The 23,514-nt window shown below is 42.4% G+C and overlaps 1 protein-coding gene and 1 non-coding gene across 6 annotated transcripts; both read left to right on the top strand.

The window, feature by feature from the left end:
* The first annotated feature begins 263 nt into the window (after window positions 1-263).
* On the top strand, window positions 264-22,798 carry ep400 (E1A binding protein p400). 5 transcript variants are annotated; one of them, XM_077521581.1, is made up of 53 exons: window positions 264-428; window positions 1,156-2,524; window positions 2,619-2,726; window positions 2,819-2,900; window positions 3,152-3,271; window positions 4,804-5,198; window positions 5,271-5,576; window positions 5,936-6,121; window positions 6,211-6,351; window positions 6,444-6,522; window positions 6,602-6,633; window positions 6,710-6,767; window positions 6,900-6,983; window positions 8,305-8,415; window positions 8,627-8,817; window positions 8,895-9,072; window positions 9,170-9,306; window positions 9,389-9,558; window positions 9,667-9,841; window positions 9,960-10,096; window positions 10,416-10,602; window positions 10,958-11,127; window positions 11,229-11,410; window positions 11,870-12,034; window positions 12,327-12,479; window positions 12,606-12,661; window positions 12,764-13,053; window positions 13,299-13,501; window positions 13,661-13,830; window positions 14,239-14,435; window positions 14,546-14,657; window positions 14,781-15,065; window positions 15,176-15,250; window positions 16,274-16,408; window positions 16,490-16,534; window positions 16,697-16,850; window positions 17,268-17,500; window positions 17,614-17,787; window positions 17,866-17,913; window positions 18,025-18,161; window positions 18,263-18,319; window positions 18,408-18,486; window positions 19,467-19,637; window positions 19,736-19,781; window positions 19,872-19,978; window positions 20,069-20,270; window positions 20,726-20,853; window positions 20,973-21,191; window positions 21,275-21,449; window positions 21,524-21,663; window positions 21,857-22,018; window positions 22,097-22,174; window positions 22,289-22,798. In XM_077521581.1, the coding sequence occupies exons 2-53, from the start codon at window positions 1,190-1,192 to the stop codon at window positions 22,577-22,579; spliced, it is 9,051 nt and encodes a 3,016-aa protein (XP_077377707.1). In that variant the 5' UTR covers window positions 264-428; window positions 1,156-1,189; the 3' UTR covers window positions 22,580-22,798. The 5 variants fall into 5 exon arrangements, with proteins under 5 accessions (XP_077377707.1, XP_077377704.1, XP_077377705.1 ...); XM_077521578.1 differs by having other exon boundaries at window positions 21,524-21,672; XM_077521579.1 differs by having other exon boundaries at window positions 17,265-17,500.
* Window positions 14,008-14,136, top strand: LOC144019796 (small nucleolar RNA SNORA49). The gene has a single exon (XR_013283787.1). It is a non-coding gene; the product is annotated as a small nucleolar RNA SNORA49 (small nucleolar RNA).
* Window positions 22,799-23,514: the final 716 nt, after the last annotated feature.

Below are 23,514 nucleotides of genomic sequence, written 5' to 3'. Positions count from 1 at the left end.
TTTTCTACTCTCGATTTTGCAATAGCAATGATTCACCCACGACTTTGTCATCGTATCAAGATATTGATCACAATTTGTTACCGAGCTGGAGTTTTGCTAATTTTCATCTATGATTAATCGAATACATTAAAATCCCACGCGAAATGTGTTAGAAAGCACAAAATTGTACCCAACATCAATTTATTTTTATTGAACGCACGTACACGCAACAGTTATGCTCGTCTACATCCTGTAAAATAGAACTACAACCGGGTTAAGCCGTAGGTCACTGTCGCCGCCATGTTGCTCAATGAAATTAGCTTCAAACATTGAATATGCGTTAGCAATATAGTAACGTTCATGTTTGCCTTATAGCAGTTGCTACTACATTTGTGTTGTTGCAAAAATGACGTAGGTAACATTAAACGACGAAAGAAGACCCGTACCATGTAAGTACTGCAGCATATACGGAATAATATATTATTCGTAACTGTTGGCCTTCTAGCAATAACAAGCTAACACTCTTAGCATTTGCTAGTACGCGTATCGTAGCGAGGGTTATTGTTTGGGCGGAAATAGCACGAATAGCCTTGCAGCAAGACTGGCTATATATTACATGCATTGTATATGCACTATTGTTAAACCTTTAGTATCAGAGTTGGCAAACATGCGTGTCTATTTAACAGGACCGTTACACGTACGGCACACCGGGTTGCTGGAGCTCGCGTTACGCCCTGAGCGATCTCGTTATTTTGACAGGAGAGCTACCGAAACAGACTTAACAGCGAAATTCTCATCCTGAAGTCATTATTGTATCCAGCCAATTAAGACCGATAATAAAAATGTAAATGTATTGTGGACTATTGCAATGTGGAAAGGGAAAAAAAAAGACGTTACGTTATCTTGTACATCACCTGTGTAAGTTTATTGCTATTAATAAAAATGACGGGACCTACAGGATAAGCGGGTTTATCGAGACCATAAATGTTACTCATGTTGATGCAGTGAAGCGCAGTTCTGGTTACAACAAAGCTTTTAAGCATTTCTAATATTGAGCAAATCAATAAAAAAAAACAAAATGATATAAATATGATCTGGTATTTAGACTGCAAGACTATAAGCCTCACAATTTAAAATTTAGGAATGATTTGTATCTTGTTTTTCCCCTTTCCACAGATTATTGAGATAGCTAGTGTAAGGGTGTCACGCAATGCACCATGGAAGTGCGTCGCAGAACATTCAACGACAACTCCAGAGATCCAAGTCTGTTAGTGGCTCAGAAGTTGAGGATCAGCAGCAGAAGCAGCAGCAAGCAACCATGGCAGCGTCACAGCAACAAACTACAGTTACTCACCCTCAGTCTCCCGTGACTACGTTTTCTTCTGCTGCCAGCCCATCAGCTCCTCAATCTCCCAATTATCAGATCATCATGAGTCGCAGCCCAGTCACTGGTCAGAACATGAACATCACTTTACAAAATGTGGGGCAAATGGTGACCAGCAACCAGCAGATCACCCTAACCCAGCTTCCTCTGCAAAACCCAGCATCGCCCGGCTTCCAGCATACAACGCCGCAATGGAGGTTTGAGCACGCTCCATCTTCCTACATCCAGGTCACATCTCCTCTACCCCAACCCATGCAGCCGCAAAGTCCCACCCAGCATAGCCCAGTCTCACTGCAAGGCGTCACAAGACCTGGAGCCCCCGCAGCTGCTCTCGGCGTGTGCGGACAGAGCCCGACGCGGTTTGTTGAGGCGGGTATGTTAGTGCGGCAAATCAGTTTAAGCAGTCCACCGGGAAGTGGTCATTTTGTCTACCAGGATGGCACAGGGCTGGCCCAGATTGCACCCGGGACAACTGGTCAAATTCAACTGTCTTCTCCAGGAGCCTCCGGCTCTGTTAGGGAACGCCGTCTTTCTCAGCCTCACTCACAGACTGGAGGCACCATTCACCATCTTGGACCTCAAAGTCCCGTGACTACCAGTACTGCTCTTTCCACATTGGGCAGCCCTGGCCACATTACCACTTCTAACCTACCTCCACAGATTAGCAGCATCATACAAGGACAGCTTGGACGCTCTGTGATATTTGATAAGACTACACAGGGTGTCGTTGCTGCAGTTGGCTCCTCATCCACAGCATCTTTTAGTATACCTTCCACCATCCCACCTTCTAGCCCCTCCCTTACCAGCCCATCCCAATCAAATACCAACAATCCTCTGGCAGCCACCAACACCGCAGTAGGCACTGTTAAAAAGCAGGTTCCCAAGAGGTTAGAGGAGATTGCTCCTTCGACGCCAGAGATTGCCCAGCTACGCAAACAGTGCTTAGAGCACCATGCCAAGAAGATGGACAGTTTAAAGGAGGTGTTCAGAGAATACCTAATAGAACTTTTCTTTCTTCAGCATCTTCAAGGAAATATGATGGACTATTTGGCTTTCAAAAAGAAGCCTTGTGTTCCCTTATATACTTACTTAAGACAGAACGACTTGGACTTGGAAGAGGATGAGGAAGAGGAGGAACAATCTAAGGTTATCAACGATGAGGTATTGCATTAGCTAGTATTTAGTGCATTTTCAACTAAATGCTACCCTTCAACCTCTTTGAATAGTGCTCCTTTAAAAGTTTTGCTTCTCTCAGGTGAAAGTTGTGACAGGAAAAGATGGTCAAGCTGTGACGCCTGTTGCCATAGCAACACAGCTTCCTCCCAATGTATCTGCAGCTTTCTCTGCCCAGCAGCAATTTCAGGTAATAGATGCAATCTTTGTGTGAAACGCCAACTGCAGTGTATTATCTATAGCTAACGAGGACATCTCCCTTGAATATTTTTGTATGACAAGGGACTCCAAGGGCCAGCTGGCACGCTTGCCAACTCCACAGACATGGATGCCTTCAAGAGGCAACAGGCTATGGTGCAAGCAGGTAGGGCGAGGATCGAAAACTCGTGTCTGTTGCTTTTTTCCCCCCCCGTTTGCTTTGTGTTTTGTTCTTTTTCTTTTCTCCCTTTAATTGCTTCTGCTTTTAGATATTTGGCATCCTCTACTAGCGCTCTATGTTGAACTAATTTCTTCGAGGAAGGAGAGGTGGCCTGAGAGGTCTTCCGAAGGACATTGCCCTGCTGTGCAGAGTACTTTTTTTTCCGTTATGAGGGTATTGTGTGTTTTAAATCCCAGATCAGGCTAAAAGATCCCGGATTGACGTTGGTCGCCATGGGCTGATTTTCCAGCATCCTGGTGTAGCTCCTTTAGGATCGCCTGGCGTGCCACTCCAACAGCTTATGCCAACTGTGCAAGGTAGGAGTGCTACAACGAGGCCCTCCTTTCTTCTTATGCTGCCGGATGCTTCCCTTTCTTCACATGAAGAAGATTGAAGTATCTGAGCCAAAACATTTCACCTTTGACAAATAAACTCCAGGCAACAGCAATCAGCTGATCTTCAGTTGCTGGGTTTCTCAGCAGTTCTTCCTCAGGAAATTCAGGCTTAGTTCTACCAACACCGCTTCTCTTATCGGGATGAAATGGGAAGAAGATTTTCCAACTGAAGAATAGTCGTGACACACTGGGAAGATGCCTTGTCTTATCATTTTCCTTTTGTTGTGTTTTTGGCCATCCTTCATATCCATGTTTTGTTTCTTTTTATTATTTATCTTTTCGACTGACCGTCATGAAATGATGGCTTTTATTTTTTGATTTTTTGATTTTTTTTTTGTGAAACTACAGTTGGATCAAAGAAAGTGGGAATCCAGTGGTAATGAGCACACTTTCTTGTGGGTTTTGCCATTAAATAACTCCATTTGTTGTCACACTGTCTTTTGGTTCCCCATTGCCATTTCTCGTGCAAGTTGCTCACTCTCCGGTTGTCCATGCATTATCGACAAGGTTTCGGAGTCATCGTTCTGATATCTCTTTAAGTGTCTTCATGTATCCCATGGTCACATTGAGTTGATTTCCTTTCATGTTATCTCATGGCATTTTGTTCTGACTTGGCTTCTTTCCCTCAGTCTAAGTAGGAGGGGAATCAAATGGAGGAGTTGTGTTCACCGCACAGGTTTATGCGATTGTGATGGTGTGGGTGTGTGAGGGCCAGGTGTTGGTGGTGTGACGTGCAGGGAGGTAAGGCAGGCGCTGCTTTAGATTGCACAGCTCCGCTCAGGCCTGCTGTCTGCAAGACCCCATGTTTGTCCTTTCGCTCACCTCTGTGCTTTGCTGCTCTGAGGCATTCAGATGCCTTCAATATTGCTAGAATGACATCACCTTCATGCATGCCAAACATGCCCTTTTTGTGTGTCTGCTTTCTATATTATTTTCCCTTTTCCTTTCGCTGTCTTTTTCTTGGTGTTTTTTCCCCATTTTCCTTTCCTTTTTAACATCTTTACTCTTTCAAAACAGCTCAATGCATCTATAGTTTTTGGCATTTTAACCACATTCAACATGAAATGCAATGTTTTGATTTTGCATTAACCTATGTAATGTTTTGTTTGAGAGACATGTAGATGACCACATTAATTTCATTTCTTCTGTAATCATTTTGCCGTATTAGTTTATGCTCTGATCATCAGGAAGTAGTATACTTCTGTTCAGTCAAGTTCATCTATTTCATTTGGCACTGTTCTCAGGAGCTCCAATTAAACATTCAAGTATTATTTAATTTACCAATTAGCTTCTGTTATTCAGGGAAAGCTACCAAAAACCTGTATTCAGTTAAAAGCCTTTATATTCTAACAAGATCACAAGGCATTTTCAGGGCACTATAAGTAAATACAAGTATGTATTTATTTTTACCATACCCCCTTGTTTGTCCTATAATTATTTATTTATGTGCCTAGGCGGGATGCCGCCTACTCCTCAAGCGGTGCAGATTGCAGGACAGAAGCAGAACCAACAACAGTACGACCCATCCAAAGGACCTCCGGTGCAGAATGCAGCTAGCCTACATACGCCACCCCCTCAGCTGCCAGGCCGGTTGCCACAAGGAGCCCTCCCAATGACTGGCCTGCCAGTGACGCTGTCCCAGCAGGCTCCGATTGTGGAGAGTACAGTCCAACCTGGTGGTCAGCTCCAAGCGCAGGTGAAAGTGCAGGCAGGCGGCCCAGTCATGGCGTCTGTAAATCCCCACACACAACTCCAGGCCCAGCTCCAACAGCAGATGCAATCAGGTCTTCATATCCAGTTGCCTCCCCAGCAGCAACAAAACCAGGCAATGCTGCAGTCAGGTCAAGCGGTGAGTCTGCCCGAAGACATATGCGCAAAGTTTTCATTTACATACGCTTACGATTTGTCTCCTTTCCCGTAGACGGTGACTCTTGGTCGTCCTGGTGCAGAGTCAACTCAACCCGTTCAAAGGATTATGACCAACTCCGTATCACTCACCTCCATGTCGTCTACTCCTCTTCCTACTTCTAACTGTGTTCCGACCACTCAAGCAACAAGTCCTCTGCGCCCTCTCACTGCCAATACAAACCCAAGCACCCAGTCCAAACTGACAGGAACCAATGGTGTCTCTGGAATCAAAATGAGTGGCTTTGGTCAGAGTGCGACCATGCAGTCATCATCACAGGAGAGTTCTTCTCAAGATAAACAAGTTGAGCAAGCTAAACTGGTAAGTTTCAGAATACCCAATCTGTAAACACAGATTTTTTTGAATTTCTTGGCTACAAGTGATGTAGTCCTTTCAATTGCAGTGATTATTTTAGATGACCAAGAGGTTATGTAACCTTTATTAGTCCCACAAAAAATTAACATCTTTTCAGCGGCAATAGGGGTGACAGAAATAGTGGTTACAGAAAAGAAAAAAGAATTTATTTATTTTTTTTTATTTATTTTTTTAAACATGCTTCATAATTAGATAAATGTGTTCTAGCCTGACTTGACCATCTAACACCTTCTTCTTTGAGTTGAATCATCAAGAAAATTGATTTTTATTTATTTTTATTTTTTTTAAATGTATCAAATCATTAGGAGAACCAAGTGCATCAACGCATCTCTGAGCTTAGAAAGGATGGCCAGTGGTCAGCCAGTAGGCTTCCCAAAGTTGTGGAAGCCTCTCGTCCAAAGTCCCACTGGGACTACCTCCTGGAGGAGATGCAGTGGATGGCAGCCGACTTTGTCCAGGAGAGGAGATGGAAAGAGGCTGCGGCAAAAAAGGTACAATGAATGGAATGAGTGAAATGTTTAAACCTCTAGCCTCCAGAATTTGATGCATTACGTCAGAATGTCTTCGGACTTTGTTTCAGCTGGCGCGTACATGTGCGCGTTACCATCAAGAGCAGCAGAAAAGTGAAGAGAGGTCAAAGAAAGAAAGGGAACTTCATCTTCGCCATATTGCCAGCACAATTGCCAGAGAGGTGGAGTTCTTTTGGTCTAATATTGAGCAGGTACTTAATTTGTAATCGTCGGTATATGACAATTACCAATTTTTTATGATGAGATCCAATTAAAAATAATGAAATGTGTTGCTTTTTATCAGGTTGTGGAAATTAAACTTCAGTTTGAAATTAATGAAAAGAGGATTAGAGCGATTAGCTTACAAAAGGCATCAGTCAAAGGTACGGCTTGTTCATATTTTATTTTTCTATAACAAAAACAGAATAAACGTCATACAAATTAAAACTATTATTCTACTAGGACATTCTGGTGGAGAGACAACTGATAAAGAGGTATGTTCTCTGCTTTGAACAAACATATGACCGTATGAAATGATATTTTACATCTTGTTTTTATTTTCTCTTTTAGGAGCTTCACAGTGTGTATAGAAAAAGAAAATCAAATTCACCATTGAGTGTTGAAGCTGGTATGTTTCAAACAATAGCGTTGTTCTTTCAAATGTTTTTTGTTTCTTGTTTCATTAGATTGTGCTGTGATTAGTAAAATTCTTAATGTAAAACTAGTGGGTGGCGGGGGGTTTTTTGTGTGTGTGTTTTAGATGAAGAGAGCACAATAGAGGAACAAGAAGTTATGGAGAGAGAAGCCGATTACAAAGCAGAGTTGGTTGAGCTTGCCAAAGATGGTATCACTCTTTTTGCCTCACCCAAGCAATTATTCTTTTCATTAACTGTGCATATTATCATTGTGTGCTTTCCCCCAACATTTTTCCTTTCATTTCATTTAACCTGGAATTATGCCATTGAAATTAAAACCCCCTTAAAAACTCTTACAAACTTTAAACCATGTATCCTGGAATGGAAGACATGGCCAGAAGCTGAGTAAATGTAGCCACTGAGTGAACAATTTACATCAGGGGTGGCAAACTGTGGTCCTCAAGGGCCGGTGTCCTGCAGGTTTTGCAGATTTCCCTACTCGAAGTGCAGCTGATTCCAATTAACAGGCTCGTTATCGGGTTTATGCAGAGCTTGCTGATCAGCTGATCATGAATCAGCTGTGTTGAAGAAGGGAAATATCCAAAACCAGCAGGACTGCGGCCCTCGAGGACCGGATCTCGCCACCCCTGATTTACATGCTTGTGTTAATGTTGGTGTCTATCAAATTTTGTGCACTGTACAAAGCACAATACTAATAATATTCGAGTACCTTTACTTGGGAGTGCCCCGATTTTAGCTTTTTCATGATACGGGAAAATTTTAGTTTTTCCCCTTCACTGTTAGAAGCCAAAATATCAGATGGGAGCAAGCTTCAGATTCATCACTGCTTGATTGAGCTAGGAGGGAAAAAAATGGCGCAGGTGGAACCTCCTGCTTGCGATGGATTGGCATCCGCGTGGAACAATAAGCTGAGTGCATTTCAGCTTTGATGGCATTTTGCTCCGTGTGCCATGTTTTTCATGCATCTTAGTTGTTTGCAGTAAGTTATCCCTCAGTCTGGCTTCCAAGAAGGTGAAAGAAAGTGCAAGTGATTGTGCTATTATTAGGAAGCCCTGCAAAGTGCTGTTTTCAGCTGTAAGCTTTACTTACTGTAACCTCTAGCAAAGGGAACTGTCCCTTTCAGGACCTTCAGTGTATGCAAGAGAGCTACAGGAAATGCATCACTCTCCGCCACGCCACTTAAGGCCACATTAACACACAACTGTTCTAGAGTGCGTGAACATGCACGTTTGTGTGTGACTTTCAGCATAATGACACTTAATAGAAAAACATTTAATTTCTTTACTTTGTTTTATTATGTTTATGTACAGTACTATTTTTCTTTTTAAAAGAAATGTGTTTTTTGGGGTGCTAGAACCACATCATTGGCATTTTCATTCACTTCAATTGAGTTGAGTTGATTTAAAAGCATGGTCACGAAATGAGTTAAACTTGTAAGTCAATGTGCCACTGTATATCAAATTTCCATATTTCTTAATCTTGTGGTTTTTTTTTGTCATTTGCTCTTAGCTGAGTTGCCACTGGATGCTTTGAGGAAGCAGTATGCTGGTGCCTACGCTGATGGCTTTGAGTGGCCGCAGCCGAGTCCTCAAAGTAATCAGGATGACGGAGAGACTGAAGGTGCTAGTGTGATAGGATTTTTTTTTAATAATTTATATAACAAATTTATATTAATGCATGTTTCTTCTTGCTTGTGGGGTATGAGGATAATTCTGTTCTGTTTAAAGGTATTTCATTGACTATTGTGTGTTGTTATATCTTTCACAGGGGGTTTCAACTACTTTGTGTATTTGTTCTTCCCTCCTAAATGAGATTGTTCTGTGATTTTCAGCAATAATGTGTCCTGCGAGCAATCCACCTGAAGCAGTGCTCATAGACTCTCTGCTTAATGTGGACCAGTTTCGTAGTCCTGACAAGACCTCTTTTTGCAATTCCAATGGGAAACCTGCCAGAGACATATCTGAAGTGGCTGCTGCAACAGAGCTCCTTCTGCCGAAGGGTACCTTCAAGACCACTTCTTCGGTAAGACCCATAGAAAAGGTGAAGAAATCGTTTCATGTAATTTTAGGCTGTTGTTGTAATTGTTTTTATTTTACTAGACTCACAGTGCTCCACCATTTTTACTGCATGGCTCACTGCGAGAATATCAGCAAATTGGTGTTGACTGGCTGCTAAACCTACACAAGAAGCACCTCAATGGTATCCTCGCTGATGAGACAGGCCTTGGCAAAACTGTCCAAACAGTTGCTTACATGGCTCACTTAGCTGGACATGAGGGTAAAAACATCTATTGGTATTATTTACAGGGTTTTAGGATATGCTGTAGCAATGGTGTAATTAATGTCTTTTTTTTTTTTTTTTTTTTCCCCAACAGGTGTTTGGGGACCCCACCTCATTGTGGTTAGGACATGTAAATTGCTCAACTGGGAAGTGGAATTCAAGCGCTGGTGTCCTGGCCTTAAAATCCTCTTATATTTGGGAACGGAAAGGGAGCGTAAATTCCAGCGAACGGTAGGTGTTTCGGGGGTTAATGAAAACTTTATAGTAACTTTGTAATCTAAGTTGGTATCATCTGGTCTGATCTGATCTGCAGAGGTGGCGGGAAGCAAACAGCTTCCATGTATGTATAACATCGTACAAACTTATGATGAAGGACCGCAGCCATTTTCTGAGGCAAAAGTGGAGACACCTGGTTCTGGATGAGGTGCAGCTGCTTAGAAGCATGACTGAAAAACGCTGGGAAACCATATTTGCTCTTCGAAGGTGAACTTAGTCACTTGAATCTATTAATTGATTTATCAAGGCACAGCTTTTTCTGTGTTTTTTGCTCATTCATTTATTGTATTTTTGTTTTTTCCATGATTTTTACAGTGAGCAGCGACTCCTTCTCATCAATACCCCACTACAGAATACTCTCAAAGAGCTTTGGACTATGATCCACTTCCTCATGCCAGGAATCACCAGGCCCTACTCTGACTTCCCTGTTAAGGCAGGCACGGACCAGAATCAGGACTACTGTCACAAGCTAGTCATTCGCCTGCACAGGGTTGGTATACTAACACGATCAATAACTGTACAGCGATACACCTCTATATGCTATGTTGGAATTGTTGAGTAAACCTGTAAATGTACATAACATAAAATCCACTTCGTCTCACCGCTAGATGATTCAGCCTTTCATTTTGAGGCGCTCCAAAAGGGAAGTGGAAAAGCAGTTGCCAAAAAAGTATGAGCACATCCTGAAGTGCCGCCTTTCCAGCCGACAAAAGAGCTTGTATGAGGATATCCTTACTCAACCTAGGTGAGATTTAATACCACCTATAATTCACACATATTTTCATGTTGTTTTTTAAGAACATTTTCAGTGCTGCAATCGCAACAGACCTTGAAACAAACATCCCTTGTTAACTTGGAACGACATTGCCAAGAACCATTGTCTGTTTTCTAGAGCCATTGTTTATTTCCTCCCACCAAATAGGAACCTTTCAGTTGTGAAAATACTTGATTTTGATTCCTTACAGTGTACACCACTAGTTAATTGGGATATAGACTTGAGGCAGCTGGAAAGTAGGAACGTATGTTGATAAATGCAAGTGTCCGTTGTGTGGTTGTGTTTTTAGATCCCAGGAGGCCCTAAAGACTGGCCATTTCGTCAGCGTGCTTCAGGTCTTGATGCAATTGCAGCGTGTGTGTAACCACCCTGATTTGGTTGTACCTCGAGAGACAAGCAGCTCCTACTTCTGCGCTCCTCTGCTCTATAATAGCCCATCACTCATACTGGAAGCAATGCAGAATGACTCAAGCAAAGTATGCACTTTTATTTGTGCTCATGTTCTCAAATAACACTATCCTCAGACTTTTCTAGTTAGTAAGGCAGGTTAAAGTTCCATTCATGTCATGGATTTATTTATCTGTATCTTAGCTTAGCTCTAATATTTTGAAATAAAAAGCCTGTTTATGTTCATCACCAAAATTGATGCACTCTGATAGTATTACGTGTGCAGTTTTTTTTTGTTTTTTTTTTAATTGTTCACTAAATTTTTTATTTAGTTTTTTTACAGTGTGGAACTCTATTAATTACTTAAATCATTACATTCCATACAATATCTTTTACACATGTACTCATTTACGTCGACCCTTTTCCTTGACATTATCGTTTTAGGAAGCAAACCTATCCCGGTTTGATTTGATCAGTAATGAGACTCGGCTGACTCGCTACCAGGCTGAAGAAGTAATACCCAAACTAAAGATCACACAGAAGCTTATAGAGGAGATCTACAGTGGTCCTGAACCACCGCCACATCCCAAGCCATGCCCAATAAAACCAATGAGGTTTGAAAGGGCATTTCTTTTCTTTTTTTCTTTCTTTTAATCTAACGCGAGTATTACAAGATGTGTCACATCATGATGGTGTAATGTCTTTCCCCAATTAGATTGTTCCAGCCAGTGCAATATGGGACAAAACCAGAAGGGCGTCTAGTTGCAATTACAAGTTCCGTAGGTCAAAATCCTCAAACAAGCACTTCTGCTACGAGCAACTCTGTTTCCACGTCAAACTCAGCCCAGACGAGGGGAAAGTCCCCCGTCACCACTGCAGCTACTACAGCAACTCAAGGTAAAAAAAAAAAAAAGTATTGGTGTTATCAGTTTTAGCCAAATCTATTTATCTATAGTGTATCCCACATCCACAACATTGTTTTTTTTTTGTCCTTTTTTTTTTTTTTTTTTTTTTTTTTTTTTTTTGTCATTTTTCCAGGGTTTATAAATAATCTTTTGAATCTTTATTACGCCTTGTTTTTTATTTCTCATTATTATGTGTCATATTAGGATAACCTGTCTGTCATATTTTCTTGTGTATGGTCAGAGTTTGGAGTAGTAGAGCAGCTACGCTTTCATTTTGAATTCTTCCACTTTCAAAGATGTGGTTCTCAGATCCAAAACTGTGGGTTGATGAGGCTGGACTGGTGCTGTCCAGCTTTTAAAAATGTTCTCCTGCTGGTGCACTCTTTTCACTAATCAATCCACCTTTTGTTCATGTATTTTTTTCTTTTTATATTATTCCTTCTCATTCAAGGAGGTGATGCAGTGAAAATTGCCCAGCTGGCCAACATAGCTGGCAGTCAGAATCGTATCTCCCAGCAAGAGACTCCCGTTACTTTGCAATTTCAGGGCAACAAGTTCACGTTGTCCCCAAGTCAACTCCGTCAGCTCACCACTGGGCAGCCGTTGCAGCTCCAAGGTACACTTGTTAGTATATACCCAGGTATCACCATTCCAGTTGTGCTGGCCTATTGTTGTTTTGTTTCAAAGGTTTTGTGCTAAAAAGCATTTATGTATCATACATATTATTAACAGTGTAACACTCTACTTCTCAGCCATTATCCTGAAAAGATCATTTTTACTTGCACCTGCTTCAGCCTTAACCGTTTCCGCTCCAAAATACCAATAGCACAGTCTTTTAGTTATTAAATAAAAACAAAAAAATGTTCAAATCAACACCCATTGTAATTATTCATACATCATGATTTTAGGAAACATTCTACAAATTGTGTCAGCTCCTGGGCAGCAAATCATCAGGCCACAGGGTTCTGTGGTTATGCAAACAATGGCACAAGCCCTCCCTAACTCCAATGCCTCAGCTTCACCCAGTGCACCTCACCCAACTCTGCCAACAGTCCAGCAAGGTGACTTATCCATTACCATTCCATATCATACATCTTGTCTGGTAAAGCCAATTTTCCGCATTGCTTAGCAATAGCATGCAATTTGCAAGGACGTATCCTTCATCTCATACAGTTTATTTGGACTAGGTGTGACGACAAATGCCACAACAACCTCTAACAGGCTCACTACTGCTTACTCACAGGTATGTACATTAATTTTGTGACAGTTAGAGAATCTACAATTTATGACAAAAGTTTTGTAACGAGTCTAATCATTTTCTGACCTTGTTCGCAAATCATTTTAGGAGTCTTCAGAAGAAAAAAGCCGTCAGGCAAAGCAACGATTGGGCCTTCTCTTTGAAGCAAACGAGCGGCGCTGCAGCCGCAGAGTTTTATATGGGTCAGACCTGTTGCAGACATGCACTGTGAGCTCAGGGGCTGGTCACACTGCTCTGACTGCTGGAGGCTGGATGTGGGTGGGTCGGGAGAGTTGCATCAGGGCCCAAAACACCTGTGTGGCAACCACCACTGCGCTGCAGTCCTCTCTGCTCTCTGTTGAGAACCAAATGCAGGCGACCAACAGCCTTGCCAAAAGGTGCTTCGTGTTTTACCTCGCCGTAAAAACTCTGGATTGTTTACTACAGTTAGAAAGCTTTTCTGGGGCTGAAAATTAATCCATGGCATGTAGCCTTACCTATAAAAACAGTCAATGTGATCACAATTAAAATACTATCGATCCATTATCTGAACCACTTATCTTTATAGTTTATAATTTGCAGTCATGCTTTTATCTGTCATATTGATCTTAGTCTGAGAAACTCTCCCCTTTTCACCTTGTAGGCTGATATGTGTGGTGCCTCCAGCTGTTGCTCCGCCTCCTCAGTTGTATGCAGCCAATCCTCCCGTTCCTTACACCATTAAACAGAAGTTACTCCACAGTCAGCTGAAGGAAGCCTTTGCTCCCCATACTTGCGATATGCACCATTTGGTGACCAGGCATCACTTATACTTGCCGGATCTTCAGCTCATGCAGATGGATTCAGGTTAGTTGGGTTTTCTTCTTGCCAGTTGCGTATACAAACTGATGGGGTTCACTTTTCTCCATCGGATGCTGTGCGTTTTTCCCAAAGCGAGATCATGGAGGAGGATGAAAGGCAAAACTAAGAATAATATTAACTGTTGCTTTGTTTTTTCATTGAAAGGCAAGCTAGAAGCACTGGCCATTCTGCTGCAGAAGCTTAGGTCAGACAATCGTCGTGTCCTCATCTTTACTCAAATGGTGAAGATGCTTGATATCCTGGAGGCATTCCTCGATTATAGGCGGCTCACTTATGTGCGCGTGGATGAAAGCTACACTCCAGATGAACGACAGGTAACAAAAAAAAAAAGAAACAACTGTAGTTTGCTGTGATGGCCAATACATCTCTTGGAACATATTTTGTCATCTGAGATTGCTGTTCCTTTACAAATTGAGACCTCATGACAGTAGAATGGCGTAGAAGCAAATCACAAGCTGACATAAACTATATTGGATTGTTCATGGTTGTTGCCTCCCCGTCTAACACCAGGACCTCCCAGTGACAGTGCAGAGTTCTGGCTCAAGGGGATATATTGTTGTGCACTATTCCCTCCCTGTTGGATTCTGTTCCTTACAGGGCCCAAAATTGTTGCACACATCAAATTTGATTTAAAAAAAAAAAAAAAATGTCTGCCATTACTGCTGCTGTTATCTATGCGATTAGAAATATTTTTTTCGGCTCACATGCTGGTCTCCTTGCAGGAGACTATAAGGACCTTCAACAGGAACAGGCAGATTTTCTGCAGCATCCTGACAAACCACTGCTGCTCAACAGTTGGAACTTTGTTAGATGCAGATGCCATCATTTTCTATGACACAGATCTAAATCCTAGCATGGATGCCCGCACCCAGGAATGGTGTGACAAAATTGGGCGCGCTAAGGACGTACACATTTACAGGTAATGTTTTGGTGCAAACTCACCATTTACTGTTTTTCACATGTGTTTATGTTTCAGTAGCTGAACAAGTTGGGAGTTTACAGAGGTTTACCCATGTTTGTATTGTCCAGGTTGGAGAGTGGGAACTCGATTGAGGAGAAACTATTGAAGAATGGAACCAAGGACCTAATCAGAGAAGTGGCTGCACAGGGCACTGACTATACTCTGGCTTTCCTCACACAAGTAAGATCAGCTCGCTCATCCTTATTTTGGCCTTGAGTCTCAGGAGTTCTCATCAGTTTTGGACAAAATCCATACTCATTAGATTACTTAACGGCAAATGACGCTTGTCTGGTCTCATTCTAGCGGACAATCCAGGATTTGTTTGAGGTGGAGGCAGGCTCGGGGGAAAAGGTGGAGGAGTTTGTTGTCCTTCATCAGGAGCCATCTGCCTCTGAGAACATCTCTCCAAAAGTGGCTCGACCCTACATCCAAGCTCTCCATAGCATTAACTTGGAGAATTCACCAGAAGCAGACAGTGTGAAAATAGAGGATGTAGAGATGACAAGCAAGCAGTCTGAACTGGCTGATGAGTCAGAGAGCCAGGACGAGCCTGCTGAGATTGAGGAGTTGAATGCAGTTATGGAACAGGTACCTTCATTGATTGTGTTTTGTCACTGAACAAACGGGGTTTGGGTATGGGAGCAATTTTTATATCGTGTTTCTATTGTGAGTTTTTATTTCTGTTTTATTTCACACAGCTCACACCAATTGAAAGATATGCTCTGAACTACCTGGAGTACCTTCATATCAGTGACGATGAAATTGCTCTTAAGGTAACAACACTTCAAGTAATGCAAAATCATAATGGCCTTACAGTCACATGGGGTGTAAATAATGGTCTAATTGTTGTAGCTGAGCTGGCAATTCAAATTGTTAAAATAAAAGGACCAGACTTGAGATCTTTGTAAACACCTCAATCAGACCGCGTTTGACTCTTTGGATACGTTCACACTGCAGGTCTTAATGCTCAGTTCGGATTTTTTGGTCAAATCCGATGTACTTTTTTTAAGAACAATTTTTTTGGTAATCTTTCACGTTACATATTAATTGTGACTTCAGTCTGACTAGTGTGTGAACCAAATGCGTCTGCAAAGTGATCCGCATGCGCAGAAGAAGAGACATCACTCACTTTATGCTTCATGTTTCAATATAAATTCACACTGAGGTCGCATTGCAAACATTCGTATCCGATCGAGGACGACATATGAAAGTAAAACCCAGCTTGGATTTGACAAAACCGGAATTGAGCCGTTGATACTGACATAAAAAATAAAAAATCAGATTCATGTCACATTTGGACAAAATAAATTCAGTTTGGTTTGCATTTTCCCCAGTGCATTGTAGCCAGTTTTTAATGCATGCATGCACTGTTCTCCATGAAGTTGCGCCACCGCCTTTATATTCACAAGTAAAGGAAGCCAAATTTGCACTTCATCATATTAAACATTTTCAATTACGTACGGGAAGAAAAAAATAGTACAAGTATAAGCCTTTAAATCCTGTATTTAGCAATGTGCTGCGTGGTGTCGTCAAACTAGTGGCCCTGAAGTGCAAAACACAACAAAAAAAAAAAAAACTAAACAGAACAGCAAATGAATAATCACAAATAAAAAAAATTAAAAAATAAAGAAATTTCGCTATAATCAGATTTGGAAAGAGTTATTGACTACATGTAAATGTAAATGTAAAAGCGCATCATTGCCACCTGGTGTTGCGGAGGTGAACATAGTTGGGACAAAGATCAGATTATGCCCTGTGCTTGTAAACATACGAGTCATTCATGACATTTTGCCCAGGAGCGATTGGAGTGTTCTAAGAGAGGCTGGGAGCTGCAGCAGCTGCAGAAACTGAAAGAAGAGGAGCAGGACCAGCAGCTGATGGAGGGAGCTGAAGAGCTTTTCACCTACACAAGAGAGGATGCTTACAACATGGTGGGTGGTCATTGAATCGTACTTGTCACAACCTGTTATCTGCTGTGTTCAACACTATTGTCAAACATTTGTTTTTATTAGGAGTATGTCTTCAATGCCGAGGATGGGCATACAGAAATCATGCCGGTAAGATGATGACATAATTTATGTGGGAGGTTTTATATTGTTGTTTTGTATAACAATACATCTCTTTTTTTTTCTTTTTTTTTTAAAGATGGCATAATCTTTACACTGGTTTTCTCTTTTTCAATTTTACAATGATTGTTTTGTCTTGTAATCGCAAAATAGGTTTGGACTCCTCCCACTCCACCACAGGATGACAACGATATTTACATAGACTCCGTAATGTGTCTGATGTATGACACCACCCCCATACCTGAGGCCAAGCTTCCTCCCGTCTACATCCGCAAGGAGCACAAGAGACTGAAACTGGACCCCTCAGGTACCGGTCGCTGTAATCAGGCTACTTTCTGCATCTTTATTCAAAAATATTCAAACAAGTCACGCTTTGGGGCTGTTTTTCTTCAGATGGAACTTGCAGGCCTGCAAGCAAAAAAGAAAAGAAAATTAAGAAAAGCTTACCACAACAACTGAATTTTATTTTTGGGTTATTTTGAGGCCCTTTAAAGGGTGGCAGTTTGTGTGGATTCCCATTTAAACAAGAGTTAGTGCAACTATTTTCAGTTATTCATTGATAGTGGGCAAAAGTTTAATTCATGTTTCACAAATACCTAGCATTTGAACTGGGGTGTGTAGAATTTTTATATCCACTGCAGAATATACAAGTGAAGAAACGACCCCATTTTTCATGCCTTTTTTCACCACTAATTTTCCCTTTTCAAACATTTTTTTTCAGCAGCAGCTAGGAAGAAGAAGAAGGGCCACGGGGAAACAGTAATTCCACCACGCTCGCTTTTCGAGAAGGCCAGCATGCTGAAGGTTCGCAGAGAAGGGAAAGACCAGAAAAAGAACTTTTCCCTCAAGCAGCAGGCCCCCTTCGCCAAGCCTCTGCCCTCACTGGTTAAACCAGCCATGGAGGCTGGCCAGGACAACCCAGAGTGGCTCATCAGTGAAGACTGGGCCCTGCTTCAGGTGCCAACTCCACTAACCTTTTTCTTGAGGATTTGACTTGATGACATTTTGGCAAAACATACTGAAATTTCATGCTTATTCAGACTTTAAGACAGTTTGTTTGTTTGTTACAGGCTGTGAAACAACTGTTGGAGCTGCCCCTGAATCTGACAATTGTGTCTCCTGCTCACACACCCAATTGGGATCTGGTGAGTGATGTGGTGAACTCCTGCAGCCGTATCTACCGCTCTCCCAAGCAGTGCCGTAACCGCTACGAGAATGTCATCATTCCCAGAGAAGAGGGCAAGGTAGTCCAGCTTTTCAGTCTTGTACTGCTAAATTACATTTTGTCATTTTCTAACAAATATCTGTTACTGCTTTCACAGTTGATGTATGAAGCAAACCCTAAGAAGAAAACAAAGAGCATCTATAAGGTGCTTTATCCTTGTTTTGTTTTTTTTCCTTTCAAAAATAAATACTTTTTGTACTTTTGAATCATTGGGTTCCCTAAACCTTTTGTGTCGTGCGTGTCTTTTCACACTTAGTGTAAGAATAGCCGTCCTCTAAGGACCTGTCAGATCTACACACAAGATGACAATGCCACTCAAATTCAGCTCTACAACAGCCGCTTTGAGCTCATGAAAATTATAGCGAGCAAGAGGAGCCCACCCATCAAACCTCTGTGAGTACAGCATCGAGACAAACTGAACTTTTATCTCAGATATTTTCCCGTTGCCGCGTTTATTTAAATCTTTGACTATATTGAATGAACTCCTCTCACAGGCTCGGCATGAATCCATTCCAGAAGAATCCCAAGCATGCCTCTGTTTTGGCAGAAAGGTACCCATTCTGTTGTGATTGTCTTGGACCGCAAGACTCTGTCTCCAACAATGCAGAGCAAAATCTGAGATCCGTCTGTTTTACACAGTGGGATAAGCTACGACAAGCCCCTCCCCCCAATTCAGGTGGCATCGCAACGTGCCGAGAGGATCGCCAAGGAGAAAAAGGTAATTGTCAGGATCAGTGATTGAAGGTTGGGAATATTATAGGACTGCAACAGTAAATTGATAAAAATCAATGATTGAAAGTGTTGGCAACAAATTTCATAATGTATTTGTTGCGTTGCGCACCTGCTCTCATGACACATTTGCACCACTAAACCACTAAAGATGTGCAATTTGGATGATGATAGCACTGCTGGTTAATAAGTGGGTCTTGATTAAACAATCCCAATGAAGTTCTCACACTTTCAATGCATGCAGTGTCTACAGAATCGTGTATGACTGCACTGATTTATTTATTTATTTTTAAAAAAAAAATGCATTATGCTCATGTGAGCCATGCAAACTTGCTCTCAGTATAATTTTAAGTGCCACAAAAGACAATATTCAAGTATGACAAGTTTTTTGGTAATTAGCACGTAACTAGCTTTTCAAATGACCTGTGCCATCCAGTGGACATTAAGGGAAACGTAACACAGCATTTATGGTTTATTAGAAGTATACTATATAAATAAACCAAATAAGTCCGTTTTTCATAGGTAAAGTATGATGTCAACATTTTATTTATGCGGGATATTGTTTGGTAAATGGGGAGTTACCAGAACTCGAAATCAACTGTTTTTTTCTTAGTATGTTGTTTTTTTTGTGTGAGTAAGATTTAAATGGAACTCATAAAAAGCCAAAGAGGGAGAATGTGATTATTTTTTCACCAGGTACATAGAAACAGTGGCGCTGTTATGGGAAAGCCTTAAAATTTTGACATGGGAGCTGAAACTTAGGAGACAGACAGTAATAAGAACATGACAAAAAAAAATTTTTTAGGAGCTGTTCTATACCGTACATTTGTATGTTTTTGTGTCATCCTTGGCCTATTGCAATTTGACCTCATTTCTTGCAGTAAATAAAGCTTATATGACATAATGTGTTACCAATGCAATGTTCGCTTTCAACGAGGTAGTCTTAACACTGCATATGTGCGCTTGTAGGCCATGGCGGAGCAGCAGAAGGCTCAGCAGCTGGCGCAGCAGCAGCAGGCTGGAGCTCCCCAAGCCCAGACTGCACCCAGCCAGACCCAGACCCCTGCTGCTGCCCAGGCTCAGGTGCCACAGACTGCCACGGTGGCTGGAGCCGCCGCAGTTCCTAACGCAGCTGTTTTGGTGAGAATCGCTCCAGGAATGCTCCTTCACGATTGGTTCCAAATGGGATCGGAAGCATGTTGCTGTGTTTGTACAAACCTGTGCGTCATCGTTTTCAGGCCGGAGCTATCAAAAACGCCACAACAGGCGCAACCATCCAGGCTGGTGTGTACATACTTGGTTCACCTCAAGAACTTTTTTTGTTTTTGTTTTTTTGGTCATAGTTGATTTAATCGTCTTGGCCTGTTCTTGCAGCTGCTGTTGGGGGAAATGTGATTGTGAACACGGTCGCTGGACTGCCTCCAAGTCCTTTCCAAGCCAACAAACGCCTGGCACCTCCAGTCATACCAGGAACCCTGTCGGTGAGTCCTGATGGTGACAAATGACGATGAAAATATCACACTGTAGGAAAACATGTCGTGAGATGATCTCTGTGCGTGTTGTTCGATCAGCCTGCTGGTCCTGCCGCTGGGGCACACGCGCAACAGAGAGCAGTTACAGCTGCCGCTGCCGCTGCCCCTGCTGAGGTGGTTGCCATAGCGACAGGGCAGGGTGTTCGAGCAGTTACCCCGGTAACCGCATCCGCTGTAGTTTCGACCACTCTGAGCCCAGTCCAAGCTCAGACGCGCCCACTTGTCACTCAAGTAACACAAGGTAATGAAGTCAATTCAATATCACATTTTAAAAATTATTTTAAGTGTTTTTTTAAAATTATTTGTGTACTTTTATGTTAATTAACAAGAGTATGAAAAACTTGAAAAAGATATTTTATTGTACAATTAGAGCAGAAATAACGTGTGATTTGAAGATGTAATTGACTGACAGCCCTAAACACTATTTACATATGCATATGTATGCATATATGTGCACGTGTGCGGCACATCAATTGGTTTTAAGTTGCTTTTTTTATGGCATTAAAAAGCATTAAATGAGATTTGATGATACCTGCAGAAACATACAGTACATTTCAACAAGGAAGCCATTTATTTTCATCTGAAAACAAATATGGTTTTGTTCTATATATATATATATATATTTGAAGAGGCAATCCCATACCTTCCAGTATTCCGTACTCTTTGACTGATCTGAATGTTGTGTACTCTACCAAGCTGCAGGTATGCAGCTTGCACAAGGGAAGAACCTCACCCAGGCCCACTTGCAGATGCTTCGACAGCAACAGCTTCAACAACAGCAGCAGGCCGCCTCCCCTCAGATCAAAGCCGTAAACAAACCTCAGGTAAACCCGAACATTATTGACAGAAACTAAAGCTGAGCTGTTCGTTAAGATGATCATATATGAATATGAAATACAAGAAGCTTCATTTAATGTCAATACTTTGTGTTGATTTATTCAAGATGCACAAGCATAAGTTGCAGCTGCAGCAGCAGCAACAAGTCGCCGCGGCAGTGGCGGCGGCTGCAGCTCAGGGCCAGCAAACTGCGGGAGCCCAGCAAGCCCAAGTGCAGTCCACGCAGGCGGCTCAAGCCAATCCTCAGCTAGCAGCCGTCACGGCGACAAGACCTGGATCCGTTTTGACCGGCACCACAGTCACCAACCTGCAGGTGGCCAGACTGGTAAATGTTTCTTTATTCTATGCTTGTAGATGACAGTTTGTGTCGTTATCACCTATATTTGACATCCGCCATGGTTGTTGCAGACCCGAGTACCCACCCAGGGTCAGATTCAGGCCCAGGCGGGCCAGACGGCCCAGATGACCCTCACCAAGCCTCCAGTTGTGTCCGTACCCGCCGTGGTGTCGTCCGCTGGTGTCACCACGCTGCCGGTCACCGTCGCTGGCATCAGCGTGGCTATTGGCCAGGCCCAGAAAACGGGCATGTTGCCAAAAAACGCTTGCCGTCTGTCGCCCGGCAGCTTCTAAATCCATCTTTCTCCCCCCCTCGGCCAGGTGGTCCCGTGCTGACGCCGTCCTTCCCGCAGATGCAGGTGCAGCAGCTGCTGCAGCTGAAGAAGCAGCAGGCGGCCGTCCAGGCCGCCCAGCAGAAGGCGGGACAGACGCAACAGGGACAGGCCACAGTGCAGCAGAAGGTAAACAAGGTCTGCATCGACAAAGCAGTATTTTGAAGAAAGATGACCAAACTTGTAACTCACTTTTCTCCAGTTGAAATGAATGGAAAATCCATTAATACATTCCTGATATTTTCTTTTTTAATAATGTCACAAAAACCGAGCATTTTTGCTCATGTCCACCATATCCATTTGGTTCCGGCAATTTCCTTAGATTGGCACGCAGCAGGTTACGGTGCAGGCTGCCCAGCCCGCCCAGCAGCAACAGAAGGTGACGTACACGACCACCACTCAACTCCAACCCGGGATCAAGCCACAGTTCTTTACCACAAACATTGCCCAGACCCAGAAACCGACAGGTCCTCAGCAAATCCAGGTACTGTACTAACATGTGTGAACAGCTTGCACTTCTTGAGGTTTTCATGTTTTGACGGTCGTTTTCATTTTTGAGCAGGTGGCAAAGCTCCCGCAAATAGTGCAGCAGCAGCCCACTGTGGCTAACATTCAGCAAATTGTGTCTTCTCCGCAGCAGGTAGGATCTTCGTTCAGAGTTGTGAGTGAGCGAGCGATGTTTGCTCTTGTGAAAAGCACAACCGTCTGTTGAGAGCACCACGTAAGCGTTTGCGTCTCCCTTGGTCCATCTCAGATCCAAACGCAAGCGCAAACCGTGACTCTGACCACGTCGGCGCCCGCCCAGGTGCAGATGATTCCGGCGGGCAGCGCCACGGCTCAAGTTGTTCAGCAGAAGCTGATCCAGCAGCAGGTGGTCGCCGCGGCCGCCTCGCCGCAGATCCAGACGCCGCCCCCCCACAGCCCCGCCCAGCAAGAGTCGTCCGCGGCGCAGCCCCTTCAGTCCCAGCAGCCCGCCAAAGGTCAAGCTCGCCAGGGGGGCATACGGGCCAAACCACCCGCCAAGCCCAGCGGGGGGAGCAGTTAGGGGGGGGAGTGAATTCGCTCCCAAGTGTTTTGTCGCAGTGCACACATGGATTGCACTCAAATGTTGTTTTGCAGCCCACCAACAAAAAAAAACAAAACAATCCTGTCAGTCAGCATACGTGTTCAAATGTTTCAATATCGTTTTGTCCACCCTGGTGGGGTTCTAATTTCTTTGTTCATTTGTTGAAATTCTGAATGTTTAATTTAAAAAAAAGAAAAAGAATAATATCCCTCATCATCTGACGAAAAGAACCTACCAGACAACTGAGGCGTCTTCATTTGGAGCTGTCCAATATGTGTATTCTTAAATAGTTACTTGCATGTCAAATTCCTTTGTTGTGTTTAGATACTGAATGGAGAGTAGTGCACGGTCCATCAGTCAATAGTTTGTTTTTTTATTCCAACAAATACACTGTAAACATGTACGTTAGTACTTTGGGTTTCCTCATGATTTTTTTTTTTTTTTTTTTTTTTTTTAAATCAATGTCAAAGAAAATGTAAATATCCATGGGGAAAAAAAACAAAAACATTTGTACTTGTAAAGTAGTTATGTTTCCATTGTTTTTTCCAGCCTACTTGTAATAAAGTTCTTTGTTTTTATACACAAACATCTTTTTTTTTGTTTTTTGTTTTTTTTTAATTCTTCGTTTTCCATTAAATTCATTATAAGTGCCAGGAAGTCTTGTGAGTTTTTACACCATCTGAGTCATGAGATCAGAATCTGAAGTATGTAAAAAAATAAAAATAAAGCACACAACTTGTCTCCAGTAGTTTTAACCACAATATAGTGTAGTAAAAAAGCAACAAAATTATCATTCATGATGCAATACGTAAGTATAGTTGTTAATCGATGTAAGAATACCATCACTGTGGTAGTACCGAACACTGACAGCTGTGCAAATGATGCAGACAGACAATCAAAAATGAAGTGACCAG

The sequence above is a fragment of the Festucalex cinctus genome, chromosome 5 (genome assembly GCF_051991245.1).
Source record: "Festucalex cinctus isolate MCC-2025b chromosome 5, RoL_Fcin_1.0, whole genome shotgun sequence".
Lineage (NCBI taxonomy): Eukaryota > Metazoa > Chordata > Actinopteri > Syngnathiformes > Syngnathidae > Festucalex > Festucalex cinctus.
This window is presented reverse-complemented; position numbering and strand designations above follow the sequence as displayed.

What these genes read in the sequence shown, in the direction of transcription:
- ep400 (XM_077521577.1), top strand. Translation starts at nt 1,190, where the DNA reads ATGCACCATGGAAGTGCGTCGCAGAACATTCAACGACAACTCCAGAGA. An exon ending in ACCATTGAGTGTTGAAGCTG is followed by an intron (nt 6,768 to 6,899) that starts GTATGTTTCAAA and finishes TGTGTGTTTTAG; the next exon opens with ATGAAGAGAGCACAATAGAG. An exon ending in GCTCATGCAGATGGATTCAG is followed by an intron (nt 13,502 to 13,660) that starts GTTAGTTGGGTT and finishes TTTCATTGAAAG; the next exon opens with GCAAGCTAGAAGCACTGGCC.